The sequence below is a fragment of the Scylla paramamosain genome, chromosome 3 (genome assembly GCF_035594125.1).
Source record: "Scylla paramamosain isolate STU-SP2022 chromosome 3, ASM3559412v1, whole genome shotgun sequence".
Lineage (NCBI taxonomy): Eukaryota > Metazoa > Arthropoda > Malacostraca > Decapoda > Portunidae > Scylla > Scylla paramamosain.
In genome coordinates this window covers 6452501-6467500 of record NC_087153.1, presented here as the reverse complement: position 1 = coordinate 6467500, position 15000 = coordinate 6452501, and the positions used below count along the sequence as shown (strand labels likewise).

The following is a 15000-nucleotide window of genomic DNA, read 5'->3' as shown; positions in this document are numbered from 1 at the left end:
TACAGTGTTTGTGCTCTACACAATGAGAAGCATTTCCCTTATTCACTGGAGCCATGAATATAGCTAAAACTGAGCTGGTTTAATAACAGATGGAGAAAACAAATAAAATTAGAATGGCTTCCCGTGTTGGGAAGTTATGCCAGCTGACTATGCAGCAAGTGGCTTCTTCTTGTGACCTATTTCACCTTATCATGCTTCTTTGGTCATTGATTCCTTGCTTCTGTTATTCTTGTATTGTTTCTGTTTCACTATTACACTGCTTTTTCATTCCTTTTTTCCCAACTCCGTTTAAAAAAATTAAATATATCTTATCATCTTTCCAAAAAACAGCAGTGGCAGCAGCTTGGTGTGGCAACCTGTGAAATTTGAAATTATGCTACAGTAGTTGAAAATGGTGATGGAACTAGATTAGTGATGGCCAACCTGTGTTCTTGCTACTCTGTTCTGTCCTATTTTCAGTTCATCTGATTCATTCTCATTGCATGCAATCACATCTTGGTACAGCCACACTCTCTCAGACTTCTTGTATCATATCTGCTCACTCATACTTGGTGCATTTCTTAGTTGTCCCACCCCCACTGATTCACCATGATGATCTCTTCCTTCCTAGTCATTCCACATCAATTTGAACTTACCTACAGCATATTCTTAAGTACTTGGATTGATGCTCTTGCTGTAACTTTTTCCCTCCAATTCTCCATACTGAATTCTTCTCATCTTCTGATCTGTTTACCATCACTGCTTTGCTTTATTCACTGATGAACCTTACTCCAAAGTCTCCTCCATATCCACCTACAACACCTAATAAAGTCTGGAGCTCTTCTGCTAATTTACTCGTGACCATATCATATGCATATAAGAGCATGCATAACATTTCAAAGATATTTCAAATTATTCTGTGAGTAATATGTGCAATTGTGAATCTGTGTTGTGCTACATAAATCTTTGGATATTTTACTCATTCATGCAGTTATGTATTTCATGCACAATGAAATCATGTTCAATGAAAGTTGACACTAAATGCAAAAAATAATAAAACTTAAATAACTGTAGTGAACAATGAATGAAACTGGAACATGCTTAAGAGGGAAGACCAGGGAACTTCTAAAAATAAGGAAGCATAAAGTCAACACGGCCTTAAACTCCAAGAGAGAGTGAACTGGAGCAATGTGATAAAAAGAGTGATATGTTGCTAATATAGTATGAGAAACTTTGGAGACTGTAAAGTGGCTTGTGTAAAACCACTGTGAGACTAGCTGGCATTAGCTGTATAAAGAGATGGCTTTTAGCTAGTCATCAATCACATTTCTGAAGAGCATAAAGAACAGGACTTATTTCTTAAAAGCGGAAACACACATTCAGGAATATGACTCATATATTAACACATCTGGAAGCACAACGGAAACACTGAAAACAGCAGGATGTAATCGTAAAAATAGTCAAATTAATGATCTACTTACAGACATTTCTATACTGTTTTCATGATAGTTTATAAATACTTTTAATTGCTTTTCTGTAATGAAATATATAGAATTTTCCCCTTGAATGTAATAATATAATTAGATGAAAGAAGTACCACTGAAGCAAAAATCTGAGTTTTTGTACAAATACATGTGTCTTTATATATATTCTTCAGTCAGCAATATATATATATATATATATATATATATATATATATATATATATATATATATATATATATATATATATATATATATATATATATATAATGTTTTATGTATCTTATTATAAAAAATGTACAATGATTAAATAATAAATCTGCATACTAAGTACAAATTTTTGCTCAGGATATGTATGGACCACAACAGTTTGTTATGTAACTCTTTGTCATTGCATTGTTTGATGAAATAAAATTTATCAAGCAGTCTTGGTCTAGTACTGCATGATCAAATATCTTAACAATACTCCCTATATATTTCTTACACCAATTATTTATACCTGACTAGACTTAATAAAAGGAATGCAATGGTTACTTATTTAGCTCTAATGCTGGAATGACTAGTGAAGCTTATACACAAGTACATATCCACTAAAAAGTGCAACATTCGTTAATGTACATGAATATCTTCGTCATCGTATGGGCAGTGAATTTTCTTTATCAAAAAAATGTAACAATTAAGTAGAGCTAATGACTATTATCATTTACTTATACATCAATAATACAAGCAATTGACATTAATGGATGACTATACTAAAGTGATGTGATTGATGCAGTATTGTCAGCTTAGGTATTAAAAAAAATTCAAGCTCAGAGAAGACATTTTCAATTTTTCTGATTATCTGTTAGTAATTCTGAACATTTCAAGGGTTCTTCCATTGAAATGCTAGTAAAATTACAGATCCTATATGATATTTTTTGAGAAAGAAGCTTGTTTACTGAAATGTACACATGTTACTTCAAATACCTTAAATAAAATACATCATTAAACTTTGATATTGTTTATAAAAAAAAAAAGTTCTGAAACAGAATTCATATGAGGGATGACAGCACTCTCCCAAGTTGATATGGATGTCAAGACATTAATGAGAAAAAGGACTGCACAACATATCTCTATGGCAAAAGTTACTAGCTGTCCTGATGCCCACACAACCTTTGATTTTTTTTATATATAACATACACCTTTCAAGATACATGAGAATCCCATTTAACTCAATAGGATGGAAAAGTCTGCTGGGAAAAAAATCTAAAATTTGTATGACTAGAATCTACTTTTAATAAATAAAGAATAAATTTTCCATACATACCAATGATCACTAAATAATGGTCTGGCCTTGTTAGATGCTCCTCTCCATAAAGGCTAACCCTGTGATAACATTACAAGTGTGTGTGTGTGTGTGTGTTTAACTAGTTGTACCCACAGTATACAAGGCCTGAGTTATACATTTGTAGTTGCATCTCCATACCTATACAGACCTATATGTGTAAGTTAGTTAATGTACACTCTTTGCTTCTATCATTTAATTATTGCCTCTTTCTATCCTTTTAAGTTTTCTGGATCACTTTTAGTATGACTATTTATGGCACAGCATAAAACAGGTGAAACTAAGTAAATGAACAGGATAGTTGTGTAGGTATGATAAGTGTGCATGGTTAACCAACCCTGCAAGCACAATGATGAAACATCTATCAAGTGATATGTGAGTGATTTAACTGGAATTTTTTTCCCATTTTTAGTACATTGATTAGTTTTATTGAAAAAAAAAAAAAAAAAAAAAAAAAAAGGATAAATTTGGATCAGTGAAGTATTTGGGTTTGGTTAAATGGGATTCTAGAGTAGCATACCATGGGTACAGTACATGGTAATTAACAGAATGATGAATCTTTCCCTACATGAGTTGAAGAAGCAACAAATGCCTCATGATCTTTGCTTCAAAACATTAAATTATAAATAATCAGGAAAAGGTTCTGACACATTTTGACAATGATAAAGCACCAAAGTATTATTATATATAATAATCTCCCTTAAATTTCCTATCAAATGGAAAATCTCTTCCTTCTGAATGTCATGACATGATCATACATAATTCATAAAAAAAAAAATAAAAAAATAAATAAATGATATTAGCAACTGTCATCCCCCAACATAAGGAACTGCTTGAAAAATATTAGAAACAGAGAAACAAAGGGCAATGTTATTCAGTTTATCAGTCTAGTGCAGTCACCAATTAATTACATATGATGAATTGCCTGAGAACCTGAAAATATTCTTAACAAAATTCAAGGCAGATGACTTTTCATCCTATATTTTTTCTTTACTCTAACTCATGATATACAAAATAGCTACATTAGTAAGTCCAGGATCCCCTTAAAAAGTAAAATAAAATAAAAATAAATAAAAACTATTTGCTTATGTGTACAAATAATATTTATATGCTGTAGTATTCATAATCCTGAAATATATACAATATTACTCTGGAAAATAATAAATAATGGCATGATCAATATTTCTTGGATGTGAGATTATACTTACCTTAAAATATATTTAGAACAAATTAAGACTATGAGAATTGTGCACATACAAAATTACATTTGGCTACTGTGTTGCTGTCATGTCTGATGATAGAGCAGATTCTGCCAAAGTGATGTTTGTGCCTTCCTCAAGCTTGTCCTCATTTATTGATTTGGCTGCCTCCTCTGCAAATAAATAAATAAATAAATAAATAAATAAATAAATAAATAAAATAAATAAATAAATAAATAAATAAAACAAATAAATAAATTTAAACCTATCTATCTATATGCCAGGCTGGAAATTGTATGCTGGGTGGCCCAGATAAAGCAATATACACTCACACATACACACATCATTCACACTCTTAGCTCCATTGGTGTCTGATGGAAAGGGACAGTCTTGTGGATCACTATATTACATCAGAAGCTTAGGTGTAGCACAGCTAGCCATATACACCCATAGGAAGGCCTGACAGCATACACTGGTTTAACCCTGACCCTTTGTAATGATAATGTTCCCTACCCCACATCTAATCCAATCCTGAGACCACAGCAGATACAGGGAGCTTCCTATGGAGTGCCTTGAACCCTAATCAGGTCCATATGCCGATGGATCCTATCATGTATGCCCACACCCCCTCCCAGGGGTCAAAGAGACTGCATCAATTTTATGCACTCAACACTGTCACTCTCCATTAACCTGTATCATGCACAGCTGTTCTTGCTTGCTGTGTAGTAATTTTTCTTTCTTTCATTGCTCTCTTCACAAAGTTCATCCACTCTAGATGTGGCCTTTCTCTTAACCTTCAACCATGCACATCTGACACCATTATTCTTTTTACTGGTTTCCTGCATTCCATTCTTTCCATATGCCCAAACCATCTCAACACACAATGATCTGCCCATCCAGCCAACTCTCTCAAAACATCAGTTCTTCTTACATCCTCATTTCTTATTCTATCCCTCCATGTTACTCCACACATACTCCTCAAACATCCCATAGTCCTTTCCTGTGAATCCTGTCATATGCTTTCTCAAAGTCTATGAGTACCAAAAGGATTTTCTTCCCTTTTTCCCAAAAACCTTTACATGCAACTGCCTTATTGTAAAATATACACAAAAAATTAAAATTACTGAAATAAAACATTATATTCTGATTTCTGTTTGGAATTTCATGGACATATGAGTTAATGTACATCAGCATCTTCCTCAACCATCCAAAATTTTAGGGGAACACCGAGGCATCCTGAATCAAACATGCAAGGTAGTAAAAAATCCTATTATTCAAGGATACCTGCATGATGTACCTAATACCAGTCTGCCAGCTTAGCAGTAGGTACTGGCAGAGGGTCAATCAAGGAGCACATTAAATGACTCTGGCATAGTCCACGCCAGTCTTCTTTCCAGACCCAAGTGCAAAACACAAATGGATAAATTTTTTTTATAACTTGCCTATTTCTTCACATCCTTGCTTTGCAGCTTAGAAAATACCTGTGCGGTCCTTCCTGTTATTATCTTTATCACTATGGATCTCTTTTGCTAATGTGTCTTATTTTTTTTACTGATCTGATAATTATTACTGTTTCAAGCAATTTGGACATAATTATCACATAGGTGACTCACCAGGACCTCCTTTTGTAAATTTACATCAATGATTAGTATCCATAGCATGCACTGGTGATTTCTTGAAACTGATGAATATGACAATAAAAGTAGTTAAAGTTGTGGCCATATACTATGGTTGTATGTGGCCATGATGCTCATCTCTGTCTTATTGGTCCTTGAGCCTGTGATGGATGATATTCTTTACCAAGGAACACAGACCACTGAGACACCCAGGTTTCCACAGTTTACCTTCCCCAGATTTTTCCAGGTACCAATTTATTGACCAAACCAAAGGAAGGATGAACAGCTGAGTAAGTGGTGCACCACCAGCTCCAGGTGCACTTGCCATAGCTTCATGATGGCATGTAAACTATAAACTACTAACATGAGAACTCTGGAAGGAGTAGTAAATGTGTCAAGAGAGGGTTGTAGGTATTCAAAATAAGCCATAATTGAAAAGTGCGATTGAAATGGAGGTCAAATCTGTTATCATTTTGCATTTTATAATGTCATATTCTGGTGCTTTATAAAGTAACTATGACTGTGCACACCTTCAGCTTCAATTTAAAATCAAAACCAACTTCCTAGCTCAATTTATTGCTGAGATATTGCATTTTGAAAGTTGGCTTTTAATTTTTGGTGCTTCTAACTATCTGGCAATAAAGTCTTCAAATGAGTAATAATGATTTAATTAAATCTATGCTTAATTCTACTAGTTTCAATCTATTACATCATATCCTCTCTCCCTTGGAACTACTTAGAGCCTCTGATATCTCTGATTTATTTTCTCCCTGACTTATGTTAAAAAAACACTAATGATCCATGAGGTGATATTTAAGTTGAACAAATTGAATAACATTGTGACAAGTGCTCTGCTAGCGTCTTGAAAAGACCATGGAAATATGGTTTTCTTATATTCAACAACTTTGTTCAGTGGTTCTCAATGGGTGACACAGATCTACCATTTGAATGCGTGTGTTGCAGAATTCACAATCTCCAAAACTACCATTTAACCAAGAATAAAATAGAAGATTAAAACTTGATTCATACCTGCTGCTGGCATGGCATTGGAATGCTCTTGTGCATCAATATATTGTGTTTCAATGACTTCTATGGCTGACTCAGCCAAAGGAGAATCAGCAGTAGTTGTGCTGTTGTTTGTGGTGGTGAATGATGACCACAAATGACTGATGGCACCTCGTGCGGAAGTGAGGGCACCGCCTAATAAAATTATGTAAAATGAGTACACTTATAATTAAAATTGATACTGTACATATTCCTAAATTATGATGTACTCTTTACCAATACACTAATCCATCAGTCCCAGACATTATGATGACCTTAATACCAATGACTACAAATTAGATTCAAATGATACACTTGTTTCCTAAAATAATAATATATAACTATTAATATTAATATTTAATCAATCTTCAGTCTCATTAGCAACATTAATGAAATCTCATCATGGAAGTGAGTGGTACACATTCTTTATACTTCTTTCCATCTCATATTTGCTGGGAGGTGCAATAAGATACTTAAATTTCAACTATTTAGTTTTATGCTATATAAATTTTCAGTTTTATGCTACACTCAAGTGCTCTATTTCTTCCTGGCATGCATGACTTTGAAGGTGATAATTGTATTTAATGTTTTGAAACAAGTTTACAGGATACAATTACAACATGACTTACCAACAGCTTCCTTTGTCTTAACCACAGCTGTACCAGTTGTGGCAAGTGTTTGATTTATCCGTCGGCTTTTGTCAAGGCCCTGAATAGTGCTGGAAAATTATATATTGCTGAGTCATTTTGAATATCTCTTTCCTCAAGGGGATCTTCAATTTCTTTTTAATACCAAGAAGAGTGAAAGATACAGGTTTAAAATTATTGTTAAAAACCCTGTCTGTCATACCAAGGACAGAGACTGACCATCTAAAAAAAAAAAAAAAAAAAAAAAAAAAAAAAAAAAAAAAAAAAAAAAAAAAAACTCACTTTTATGTCCTCCCTGATCCATAGGAACTTTACATTTAGTAGCTTGGTGTAATGACCTTTTCAAGTCCTTCTAATGTATGCATTGTCAACTACTATAATATATCAAATTAATACAATGACAAGAAAATACACTACTTACTGTGAAAGCCTTATCCTCATGTCTGTCATGGAGAGATGACCAGCATGTGGGTGGCCTGGTGTTAGCTCCATCAATGAGGTATAGGGACCAGATGCGACCCAAACACGGAAATTATGTGTGCCTTTCCATGCTGTCATGAAGTTTCCATTGAAAACTTCATACTCCCTACTTCCCTCTGCAAACAATCAATTAATGTACTCTCAGAAAGTAAATAATCATGAGCAAAATTTTTCATTTAAACAGCTCTCACCAAGAACTTGCACAAATCATATTTACTATCATCATCTCTGACACCTGGCACAAATCAAGGGTAACAAAAAACAAGAAAATGCCTGTGGGATATCCTGTCCACAAAAAACTTTCATTTGCACCATGTTACTCTTCTCTTTGCTTGTGGTCCCACTTTTTTGCAGTACGAGATCAGGAATCCTCCCTCTCTCCTTTATACTTAATATCTAAATATGTTCTTGAGCAGTCTTTCTTATATGTTCTCTTGGTATCTTAGTGTACTTTTTATCCATTTTAGAATTCCACAATTCATACTAAAAACTCATAACTACATGACTATCATGTCAATATTTTTGTTTTGTTGTGGTTTCCATTTTTTTCTGATCCCACAACCAACAGCAACATTCAATAATAATATTGTTTCAATTTCATTTTGTAATCTAAAATCCATTACATCAAGACTCATCCAAAAACAAGGATCTAAAAAGAAAAATGGATAAGGATAAATTAGAGAGACACCCAATAAGCTTCTGGATTAAGCAGTTAACTTTTCTCTTTCAATTATTACCTGGACAGACAGATGATCGCAGAAGAGATAGTAGATAAACTTTAAACTGGTAGCGGAGCCATTCCTCCCCACCTACCCAACCAACTCCCTCAAGGAACACATCAGGATGGTTGATGGCAGGATGTGTACCATTTGGGGCTTTGTTTGTATTCAAAGTTGCACTGACAGCCTCAACCTGGAGAATAAATATGAAAGTTAATAAAAAAAAGCAAAGCTTTCCTGAATAAAGACTAAGATCTTACAAGTACAGACCAACTAAAATTCTTTATCATTTGATTTACAAATTTTCAAAATTAGAAAGCAAAGCTTTCCTGAATAAAGACTAAGATCTTACAAGTACAAGTATATTTTTTTAACATCTGATTTACAAATTTTCAAAATTACAAACTAAATAAATTTGCCATTTGTCCAGTCTTACTAGAAAATATCACAAAACTTAACTTAAAAATACTGAAAATACATTAGAGAGAGAGAGAGAGAGAGAGAGAGAGAGAGAGAGAGAGAGAGAGAGAGAGAGAGAGAGAGAGAGAGAGAGAGAGAGAGAGAGAGAGATATTGTACTCTGTTAATACAGTGATTATTGCTCTCTACTCATAATTGAGAGATCCTGAGACTGAATACTCAACCAGACAGACAGAAAAAGTTCATCTGTCTTCATTTAGCATTAAGTAATCATGGAACTAAGGGCCAATTTCAGTCATTTCCTTTTGTTGTGATTGTTACCAATGCATGGTGATCTACACCACCAACAACAAATATAATTTCACAGTCACTTTTCACGGCATCATTTGTTTTGATCCTTACCAGTAATTGGAACATTTGGCAATGCTGACTTGAGAGCTGCTGGGCCTCCCCAATTAAGCTTACCAATACATTAATTTTTTGAAAATAGCACAAGTTCTTATCCTCTTGTACTTGTATTATTTTCTAAATTATATACTGAAATTATTTAACACTACAGCATCACTTTGTAGGCTATAATAGTAATGTGATAGCATTTATGAAGAATCTGGATGGCAGCATGAACTCACTTCACCAGCTGATGAAAACTTTACTACTTGTCACCCTTATTTCATTTGCTACCCCACCTTGATTAAACTCCTGTAATAATCCTGACATACACATAAAGTATATGAAATCTGTCACCTAAGACAAATATTGGATACTATTGAAATAACATTATGGTTTCCATCAGAGGGTTAGGTTTAGGTTGATTCAGTTAATTAATTTCATTGCTAATCCTTTTATTGTGTAGATAGTGATTTTTAAAAAATCATAATTTTGCCCAGAAATAGATGTATATAGTCAATCTCAAAATTAGTAGGCTAGAATTATTTCCATAAAACCCAAAATACTTCAACATAACAATGTAGATGTACAGCAATGAGGGAGAGAGAAATAGATTATTAAATAATCTATTTCTCTCTCCCTCATAATAAATTTTATTATGTGCCTGGTTGGCAGAAGCAGAGTTTGGTGAATATCAGACATCTAGATATTCAAAGAGAAGAATTTAAATCACAAAATATAACCATGATAATAATAATAGTAATGGATATGGCATGTTGAAGGCATCATCATTTTCATGTCTTTCTTCTTTTTTTAGTGCTTGCATGGTTAGTTCTTTTGTCAAGAATGAACTCAATTTTGTCTAAAGAGGCCTCTTCAGCATAATAGCATTATCAAATCAGCAGTCTGTGTTTTGTTAAGATTGTTACCAGGTTGGGAATGACCAAAATCATGAAGATGATGACTGTGAAATTGGATTGAGGTGCTGGTAATGCCTGTTATGAAGTTAGTAAGACTTTTGGTTGGGAACATTACCAAGCGACTGTGAAACCCAAAGTGTGTATGTATCACAACACACCCTACATCTACCCACCTACACACACACACCTACACACACACACACACACACACACACACACATCATGGCGGACAGAGAAGTCAACGCAAACAGGCGCTCCTAAATATCCAGCCATCTACATCGCTGAGAGCTGCCCTAGTGGAAATACAGATGTGAGAATTCACGCTGGTTCTACTTGTTGCTGTCCTATCTCCAAAAGTGTTTTGTAGAAAGCAGTTAAATTGTTATAATGAGCGGTGAAGAGGGGGCTACTTCGGTCCCCACTATGTTGTTTACACCAATGGGGACTGTCCCGAAGGCAAGATAGAGAAACTTCTCAGGATTTGGGGAAGAGGACTGAAGGGTCAGGGAGGCAATGATGAGAAGGAGAGTTATCACACTGGAAACCGAAATGAAGGAAATGAAGGATAGATTTGACAAGATGGAGAAGATGGTTGAAACTTTGATCACCGAGAAGGGGGTGTGGAAAGGTGCATATGATGATCTACATAAAAAACTAACATTATATGAAAAGAAAGCAATGGAATATGAAGGCAAAGTGGAAGAGTTAAACATAAAACAGGAAAATTGGAAGAACAAGAGGAGGAAAAGATCGATTTTAGGAAAATTGTGGAGGAACAAAGGCAAATGACACAAAGCTAACAGAAAAAGTTGTTCAAGTTATAAAACAAAGAAAAGTTGATGAGAGACACTGTGGATAAGAAAAAAACTGTTGTGGTATTTGGCCTGAAGGAAGAGTGTACACCTCAGTGGACTGAAAGAGAAAAGAAGGAAAAGATATGTGTGGAAAAATTAGTGGGGACATTACAAGAAAAAGAGCTAACTGGAGAGATCAAAGAAATTAAAAGATTGAGTAGATATGTTGAGGGTGGACTGCGTCCTATGAAAACAAGGTTTAGGTCACAAGTGGCAGCTGAAGAAACACTGAGTAAATGCTGGAAACTGGCCAAGGTGGAAGAATACAAACAAGTGTGGATAAAAAAAAAGATAGAACCAGAGAAGAGAGAGGTACTATAAATGAACTAAGAAAAGAAGCAAATGAAAAAAAAGGAAAACTATCAGAGGTGGAGAAAAAACAGTTCTTTTGGAGGATTATGGACATGAGGTTGAGAAAGTGGTACAGGAGGGAAGTAAATGTGGAAGGGGAAAACTAAAAGTAGCATACACGAACATAAATGGACTAATGTTGGCAGTGTTGGAACTAGAAGACTATTTAAAAGAGGAGAAACCAGACATCATGGGAATTGTTGAAACTAAATTGGCAAGTGAAGGGGTTATATTAAATATTGGTGAAGGAAAATACAACCTCTGGATGAGAAATAGAAAGAATAAATGGGGAGGTGTGATGCTTCTAGTTAGGAAGGATTTATTAGTGGAATCTGTCACATATGGGGTGGAGGAGGCAGAAGTATTGAAAATACAGTAAAATCCCTCTCATCCGGCATTCGAGTATCCGGCAGCTTCAAGTATCCGGCACATTTTTCCCCGAGCCTTAAAATCAATAAAAAATCAATGTGTACTCATAAAATCGATTAAAATTCCCGTGCAAGGCATACTTTGTCCCCTCGCCACCAGAGCGCACTGCTTCGCGCCACCCGCGGCCCACTGCACTGTGTTTACTCAGTGACTCAGTCCCGCGTGTGCACTGTTTATCGCCTGACTCCTTCATCATGCCTAAAGTTGTAGAAAAGAGGAAGCGTGTTGTGCTTACACTTAAGCAGAAGGTAGACATTTGTCGACGATTAGAGAGAGGTGAAAGCAGACAGCAACTAATGGCGGAATATGGTGTGGGCTCATCAACTATCTATGACATTAAATCCCAAACGAAAAAGTTGCAGGATTACATGAAAGCCACCAACACCCCAAAGGCAGCGGAAAATCGTCACGCACTGCAGTATCATCGTGGTGAAATGATGGACAAAGTGTTATATGAGTGGTTCAGCTTGAAAAGATCAGAAGGAGTCACAATTACAATCACAATGTGTGTTGGTGAGTGTGAGGTGGCAGCGCGGGTGGCGACACGCGGCACGGCGATCAGCTGATCTTTTTTATGGTAAGATGCGTGAGTGTAGGGTGGTGATTGTGGACATAATTTCACTTCTATTCAAGTATCCGGCAACTTCAAGTATCCGGCATGTCGGCGGTCCCGTTGATGCTGGATAAGAGGGATTTTACTGTAAGCTTAAGACAGAATATGGAAAGATACTGTAACGTTGTGGTGACTTATGTTTCCCCCTATTCCAACTCTTGGAGAGAGGATGAATATAAGAAAATGCTTGAGGACACAAGGACATGTTTGGCAGAGCTGCTTGAGGAAAATCATGATATACTCCTGATGGGGGACTTTAACTGCAAAGAGATATCTTGGGAGAATTGGACCACAGAAGGCAGTGAGTCATCGTGGGGGAACAAGCTACTAGACCTGGCTATTGAAAATTTCCTGACACAATGAGTTACAGATGACATAAGATTTAGGGGAAATGAAGCACCTTCAAGGCTCGATCTAATTTTCACCAAAGAACAAAAAATAGTAGTAAGACCTTAAATACATAAACCCAATAGGAAAAAGTGATCATGTGCTGATTCAGTTCACAGTTATGGATAATAACCTCAGTATAAGGAAAGAGGACCACAGAAGAGAATGGCTAAACTACAGCAAGACTAACTTTGGACAACTTAGGAAGTATTTCAGTGAAGTGAATTGGAACAGTTATTCCAAAGGAAGACATAGAGGAAAAGTGGACAGCTTTCCTGGACATTTATAATAAGGGAGTAGAGAAATGAGTACCCAAAATATCAACAGAAAACCTTTTCAAAAAGGATTGGTACAACAGATGTGCAACAGCTAGACTGGAGAGAGAAAAAGCGTGGAAGAAGTGGAAGAAAAACAAGAGACTGGACCTGTGGAATAATTATATAAGGAAGAGGAACGAATATGTCAAAACTTGCAGAGATGAGCAGAAAAATTTTGAAAGGAATGTTGTGTAGAAATGTAAAGACCAACCAAAATTATTTTTATAAATTCATTAATGGAAAAATAAAGAGTGAAGATGAAATAAGTACGGTAAAAGCTGGAGAAGAGACAGTGGATGACCCAGAAGAGGTAGCTGAAGTGTTTAACAGATACTTCCACTCTGTGTTTACTAAGGAAAATGATTTCAGAGGTGAGACAGTGTTAGAAAAAAGGGACCAACCTAAATGAGATTAAAACATCAGTAGATGAAGTAAAGAATATGTTGGAAGACCTGGATGTAAGGAAAGCAATAGGTCCTGATGTTGTCTCGAGTTGGATTTTAAAAGAGTGTAGCTCACAATTAGTCTCAGTGTTGCACAATGTATTTAGCACTACCCTGGTAAAAGGTAGAGTACCCATAGACTGGAAACAGGCAGATATTAACCCAATCCACAAGACCGGAAGTAAAGAAGATCCATTAAATTATAGACCTGTATCGCTCACAAGTGTGGTGGCGAAGATTTGTGAAAAGATTATCAAGAATAGATGGGTGAAATACCTAGAAGACAACAACGTGATAACAGAGAAACAGTTTGGTTTCAGAAAAGGAAGATCTTGTGTTATGAATTTGATAAGTTTCTATTCAAGAGTAATAGATATAGTGCAAGAGAGAGATGAATGGGCCGACTGCATATACTTAGATCTGAGAAAAGCATTCGATAAAGTTCTACACAGAAGACTAATATGGAAATTGGAAAAAATTGGAGGACTTGGTGGATCACTGTTAAAGTGGATGACTGACTTTTTGACAAAAAGAGAAATAAGGATAGTAATTAAAGGCAGCAGGTCGAACTGGAGAACAGTAATAAGTGGAGTCCTACAAGGTTCGGTACTTGCACATATTATGCTCACAGTTTATGTAAATGATATGACAGAAGGTGTAGAAAGTTACATGAATCTTTTCACTGATGACGCTAAGATTATGAGGAAAGTAACAAATGAAGAGGATTGCAATGCTTTAAATCAAGACTTAATTAAGATTAATGAATGGTCATTGAGGTGGAACATGGAGTTTAATGCTAAAAAATGTAGTGTGATGAGGTTTGGAAAAAGTGTGAAAAGACCAGTTGGCAACTATTACTTAGGGAATGAGGAAATCTCTATAAGATCTGAAGAAAAAGACCTAGGAGTAATTATTACTGATAATTTATCATTTGGGAAGCACATAAACAAAATTATAGGAGAAACATGTAATCTGCTGAGAAACATCAAGATAGCATTCTCCTATATTGATGAAGATATGATAAAAAAAACTGAAAACAACGATTATATGTCCGTGATTGGAGTATGCAGCATTAGTGTGGTCGCCAAGTTTGAAAAAGGATACAAGAAAGTTAGAAGGAATCCAGAGAGCTGCAACTAAAATCCATGCAAGCTTATGAGATTATAGTTATGAGGAAAGGTTGAAGAGATTGGGCCTGACTACACTAGAAAAAAGGAGGGAAAGAGGTGATTTGATAGCAATATATAGAATATTGGAAGGAATGGAAAAGTTGGACAGAGAAGACCTCTTGATACCAGATACGAGAGACACAACAGGACATGGAAGGAGATTGAAAAGGAGTGTTTGCAGAAGAAACATCAAGAAACACAGCTTCCCACACAGAAGTATAA

At 35.4% G+C, this 15000-nt stretch overlaps 1 protein-coding gene across 5 annotated transcripts in view; it reads right to left on the bottom strand.

The window, feature by feature from the left end:
• Positions 1–1357: 1357 nt before the first annotated feature.
• Positions 1358–15000, bottom strand: part of LOC135089636 (late secretory pathway protein AVL9 homolog) — a 54837-nt gene continuing 41194 nt past the window's right edge. For 3 of the 5 annotated variants that reach the window (XM_063985485.1, XM_063985504.1, XM_063985495.1), the window contains 5 exons: positions 8508–8682; positions 7712–7886; positions 7273–7361; positions 6629–6799; positions 1358–4156 (listed from right to left, as the gene is read on the bottom strand). In XM_063985485.1, coding sequence (XP_063841555.1) covers positions 4056–4156; positions 6629–6799; positions 7273–7361; positions 7712–7886; positions 8508–8682 — 711 coding nt within the window. In that variant the 3' untranslated portion in view covers positions 1358–4055. The remainder of the gene's footprint in view (positions 4157–6628; positions 6800–7272; positions 7362–7711; positions 7887–8507; positions 8683–15000) is intronic. The other 2 variants (XM_063985515.1, XM_063985524.1) reach the window with 2 other exon arrangements.